General features: G+C 30.0%; 1 protein-coding gene across 1 annotated transcript; it reads right to left on the bottom strand.

The window, feature by feature from the left end:
* Window positions 1–3012: 3012 nt before the first annotated feature.
* LOC125874840 (pathogenesis-related genes transcriptional activator PTI6) lies at window positions 3013–4402 on the bottom strand. The gene has a single exon (XM_049555871.1). The coding sequence runs from the start codon at window positions 3997–3999 to the stop codon at window positions 3265–3267; it is 735 nt and encodes a 244-aa protein (XP_049411828.1). The 5' UTR covers window positions 4000–4402; the 3' UTR covers window positions 3013–3264.
* Window positions 4403–6151: the final 1749 nt, after the last annotated feature.

The following is a 6151-nucleotide window of genomic DNA, read 5'->3' as shown; positions in this document are numbered from 1 at the left end:
CATAGATTGACTTGGTCAATGGGTCCAATTGATTTTTTCTGTTTTTGAAACTGTTTTCCTAACTTTTCTTGAAGGTGGCTCATTAGGGCACATAATTATTGTCTGTTGGTGTCCAAAGTCATGGGTCATACGCATCATGTATTAATTTTTAAATGATTCGACTAAATTCAAGATTTAAAGTCAGAATATTTAAATAATCAGTCTACTCGCAACTTTTTACGATAGAGATTGATTCCCCATAATTTTAATTTCAAGTACTTTGACCCATGCATGTTTAGCTTAATCTAAATACTTTAGCACAAATGTGAACTGCTTCAATCTATTTTTTACTTGTCCCATAATTACTTTGATTGCTTCAATTTATTTTTACTTTGTCTCATAATTACTTTGACTGCTCCAACTTTTAAGCTTCATTAGGGTTTCTTAGAATCCATTTTATTCGGAATGCTAGCTCGCGTTTTTGAAAAGTAATTCATATTTTCTTAAGGAGACATTTCAAATGTCCCATGAATTATTGATTATTCGTAAAGAGATTAAGAAATCACATATCATCTTCCTTAAATCTGAAGTGATAATTTGGAATCCCATAAACATTTAGGACATTCACAAAGTGATCATGGCATCAAATATTGTCTTTCTTAAAACTGTAACTCTACATTCGTAAAAAGATCAAATATATCTCAAGGAATTGAGTTCATTCAAATCTTCATATACGAGAAATATACTATTAACAATCCTCAAAACACGAACAAATTTCAAAAAGAAGTATCAATGGATAAACAAGATGATAATCACAAATAATCATCACTAAAATATATATTCATCACATTTTATTTGTAATTGTATTCCATTTTCATCACTTTAAAATTCATCAAAAAACATCATATCAAGCAAAAAAATATCTGGTCAAAGAAGTGCTTAAATAAAACTAAGAAAAAATAATGATAGCATTATTGGTTTAGTACATATATATACATCCTCATGTTTTTCTTATGACAATTATTTGATAAAAAATCCACTCCACAATAATATAATAGACACTTTAATTTTCTAAAATAAAGGAATATACAGTTAATATGAAGTGGATTTTCCAAAAGAAGGGACACATCTAAAAGTGACAATTTCCTTAATTTCTGATTATATTATATTGATAAAAAATTGAATATTAAAAATATCAATTGATCAGTCAACTAAGAAACTGACTAAACTTTTTTGATCAATTATTATATTGCCTGTCTATTATTATAGGTCCCTATAATTTGTTGTTAATGACCCGCCATTGTCAAAAGTCGTAGTCTCAATTCTTCTATTCTAATAAATTCCACTTTCACCATCTTTGCAATGAGTTTAAGTTTAACATGTTTCACTCTTAACCAGATGTATTAGGTTTGAGCTCTAAATACGAAGAAAATCTTATTGGGAGCGCCATCCTGAATAAGCCTTGTACTGCGTGATTTGAATTTAGTCGGGACTCCAAACACAGAAACCCAAAAAAATTTATTAAACTTAGAAATGCTAATATCTTCCTTCGATTATAAAAAAAACACAACAAACATATTTGATATAATTATACAAATAAAATTTGATAAGAATAACACACACACACACACATATATATATATATAGTATAACATTTTTATATATATATTTATGGAGTATAACATATTTTAGACTGTACATTTTTTTTACAAATTATCTTTTATAGATTTTATATCGAATCAAACTATATTGAAGTACATATGAAATACTTTAGAAAATAAAGTCGACAGTGCTACAATAAATAATATTATTTTAAAAATATATTATATTATCTATTTATATAAATTAAAATTAAATCCAACTGTAATAAGTGGAGTACTTAAGTGGAAGGCGGCTATATATATATAGTTGTTTTCGGATCTATTTGGTCACCAACCAATAGACCCTACTCAATCCTATTTCTTCGTATTTATCTTCTTTTTCCAACTTTTTAATTTATGAAATTATTTTCTTTCATATTCTCTCAATTTCAAAATACGCGGTGTTTTTATTAATAAAATTACTATTGTTTGATACATGACATGTTACATCATCAAAAAAATTACTTTTACTTATTTTATAGAATTGAGTAATTTTCTTAAGAGAGCGTATCTATTATTCAAGCTGAAAACATAATTTATTTTAAAATGGAGAAAGTATTGAAGTTTTTGATTTGTGGAATTTTTATCACTCCTTAGCCGCCCTGACTTTGTGGTTGTGCTATAACATTGAAAATTCAATATCTAGTTGTTAGGAGCTACGTGTCACACATATAAAGCTTGAAAATATAATATTTAAATAAAATGTAATGTTGAATAATATTGATGTCGTGTTGAAGGGGACATCCAATAAAAAAAAATTAAATATGTTTTAGTATATGTAAATACTTTTTTTAAAATTTAATATGAACGTATGAATTGGATGGAGTAAAAGAATTGATTGTAATAAGTAGTATCATTAATTTCTTCTATTACATTAAGATAGCAAATTCTTAATTTTAATTAAAGAGTGTATCTTATGGTCAACTTTTTTCCACATACATTGACAAAGTAGCAAGTTTTTAAAATTCTTTAGTCATTAGAAAGATTAAATATCACTATTGTAATAATAATAATGATTATGTTTTAGATCTCAAACAAAATATATTTAATTTAAAATTCTCAAAATCTTTCTCATTTCATTGAACACATTTAGATTAGCACATATATTATTTAATAGAGTAGCGTTGCGGACTATTTATAATTTTGTATAATAGACCTAAAAACAATTTGTTTCCACTTCAAGTTTTTTACACGTTCAAAAGAAAAGAAGTGCACATAATTATATCATTAAAGCTCAAAGAAGAAACATGTTTTAACAATCTAGAGGTATATAATATATAAAAAAAAATTATTTTTACGAATAAAATTGATATTTTCAATAAAGCCTCGATTTTACAACTCCAACATAAAGATGATAACTTATTTTTTCCAGCATCATAAAACACACCTCAACCGTAAAATACACACATCCCCTTCACTCTCCTTATCTTCATCGTTAATTAACTCAATTGCACCATACAAAATTTTTCATATTACAATGTTCACCCACAATTAACAGAAAAATAAAAACAAAAATCTCTCACAAAGTCTTCGTATGAATAGAGACTGCTAATCACTATATATATTCCCGCCAAAAATACCAGTCACCAGTCAACTAACCAGTGTGAACCCATTTGCAAAAATAGACGAAATAGCCCCTCGTACACTATCGAGCTTCAAGGGCAAAATCGTCAAAGTCAAACTCGCCGAATTCTTCGCCGTAGTATTTCTCCGTCTTAGCAAAATCCGGCAGCCGGAAAAGTGAATCAACGTCGAAACCAAAAGCGTCCACTTCGCAGAACCCTAGATTATCAAACGGCGCAAAATCATCGTTACAGAGGACTGAGGTGGGTGACAAAGCGACGTCGTTTTCGCTTTTATCTCCACCGTCGGCAACAGACTCCGTTACCGTTACCGTTACCTCCGCCGTTGTTGACACCGGAAAATTGGTAACGGCGTCAGGACCTTTGAGCTTAACTGCAGCTTTATCGTAAACGATTGCTGCTTCTTCTGGGGTATCATAAGTTCCCAACCACACCCGTTTTCCACGGTTCGGGTCCCGAATCTCTGCTGCCCAACGACCCCACGGCCTTTGACGAACGCCTCTAAACTTTTTCCGACGAGTGACGTCAGAATCCGGCGAAACCGATCTTCGTTTTCGGTCGCCGATCGACTTGGATGACGGCATGAGGTTGATCTCCGTCACGTGCCTCTTCACTCTCCGAACAGTATTCCGGCCTTCATCGTCGGAAGAATCTGTAGCATCGGCATCTGTAAGTATAATCCTCACAATTCTCTGTAACTCTGAATTGGATTTTTCACTGTGCTCAGAAAACACATGCTTGTTTGTAGTTACTATGTGTTGAGTGAATTTAATCAACGGAACTGAATTTTCCGTCATGGTATACCAAAAACTTAAAATTACAGTTCGATTTAAAAGATCGGAAAGCAAACAGAGCACCAAAAAACATTAAGAAAACATCATAAGTTCATCTTTTTGCTCAAAAAAGAGTACTAGAACAATCAACAACTGGTTGAAGTGAGTGAATAGTGATCAATATTATTGTATAAAAAGTTGAAGTGTGGAAAAAGTTGCAGTTATACAAATGATTTGAGAAACAAGTTGATGAGTGGAAAAAGAAAAATAGATTAATTTCTTTGTTGTTTTTGGCGGGAAACAAACTCCAACTCTCGATCTTCTACCTAAAATTAGTGGACTAAAGCCAAAAAGAGCTAAGAAAAGAGAGGAAGTATAAACAGAGAAGGTAGGAGTTTTACTCTCTACTCAAGATATATAGTGCATGGGACAGTAATATACAGCTCTGAAAGGCCACATATGCCACGCAGACGAAACAGGTTGGGCCCCCAATTTGGATCCGATTCCACACTGGGACATATACAATGTGAAGCACAACAAAATTTAAATTTGGATGTAATAAATATAAGAGAAAAGACATAAAGTGACGTTTGAAGTTATCCTAAATTTTTAAAAAGACATCTTAATTATACGGGCGTTCTATTATCCACCCTAAACAATTTTGAAGATATATTATTACATCATTTTTCGATCAATTCCAGATTTTAAATGACACGTGTTATCACACACCAATTATTGTGTGAAACGTGTTAATTTAATTTGAAATATAATACTTTTTTCATTTTAAGTTTTTCTTTATTTCTCTCTCTTACTTTTTGACTCATTTTAATTTTATTATTTTAATTTTAATTTCATTTTAAATTCTACTTCATCTTCCACTCCTACTTTCAAGCTACCCCTCCCTTCATTTTTTTTTTTCTTTCTTCTTCTTCACCTCTCACCCTCACCTCATTCCACCCCCACGTCAAGTTGAACCCCTCTATTTTCTTTCTTTTTTCTTCTTCGGTCAAATTCCTTTCTTTTCAAAATTATACTATTTTCTAGACTTTGTTGAGTTATAAATAACAAAACTAATTATTTTTCTAAGAAAAATCAAAATTTTGAAGGTATCATCAATTAATTTATCTCATTTTCATATAACTTCAAAACTAGAAATGATAATTTTGAAAGAATCAGAATTCTCCGAAAATTGAAAAGGTTTGATTGAAATTTGGATAAAAAAACTAAATAATACCTACTAATCATCTTGAAATCTAATGAGTTTATCAAATTGTTCGAAATGTAATAAAATATTTAGATATAATTTTAAAATTGAAGAGAGTTAAACTAATAGTAGTAAAAAAGGGAGGTAGAGTTATGGTAAAAAGTGACATTGAAAGTGAAAAGCTACAATGAAGATGACAATGAATTTTTGAAGAAGAAGGAAGAAAGAAAAAAGACAAAAATAATAAGGAGGAAAAGTTAAAATAATAAGAAAAACAAGAAAATATATTTTATAGCAAAATACTTGTAAAAATATAATTATATTCGTTTTTTTAGTTTGTTCACGCTCTTTAAGAGAGTGCATACACTCTTCATGCCAGATGGACAAAAAATGATGTAATAATATCAGTTCAAGATTGTTTAGGAGAGTAATAGGACGCTTGCATAGTTTAAGTATCTTTTTGAAAATTCGAGACAACTTCAGGTGTCACTTTATGTCTTTTCTCTAAATATAATTTTAAAGTATACTATACATATATGCTTTTGTTTTATGTTTTTATCTATTACCATGTCAACCTTCCTTCCGTGGATGTCAATAAGCACTCTTTACCTTCCATCTTGAGGAAGTATATATGTTTTGAGTCATTAAAAAAAGTAAAAACTAGGAAAGTTTCAGAGATGAGTAAAAAAAAAATACGCCTTGTCTATCAATTTGAGTCTTTAAGTTGAAAGAGGTTAAATGGGTCTATTCCACATAGCCATGAATTTTGAAATTTTTTAATAGTTCAGTTAGTTAACTATCTGATTTTTCTTGTTAGGTTATTTGAACATGATATGTTTTATAGATAACTTCAATATTTTAAAGAGAAAGTTTGCATAGTGCAAGTGGACTAAAACGCATAGTGTTCCACCAAATGGGTATAGGATCTTCTTGCTCTTAATATATGTACAAGTTTTATTAATTTGTCTAAAA

The sequence above is a fragment of the Solanum stenotomum genome, chromosome 8 (genome assembly GCF_019186545.1).
Source record: "Solanum stenotomum isolate F172 chromosome 8, ASM1918654v1, whole genome shotgun sequence".
Classification (NCBI taxonomy): domain Eukaryota; kingdom Viridiplantae; phylum Streptophyta; class Magnoliopsida; order Solanales; family Solanaceae; genus Solanum; species Solanum stenotomum.
Note: the sequence above shows the minus strand (reverse complement) of the source record. Positions and strands in the feature narration are given on the sequence as shown.

What these genes read in the sequence shown, in the direction of transcription:
- LOC125874840 (XM_049555871.1), bottom strand. Translation starts at nt 3,999, where the DNA reads ATGACGGAAAATTCAGTTCCGTTGATTAAATTCACTCAACACATAGTA.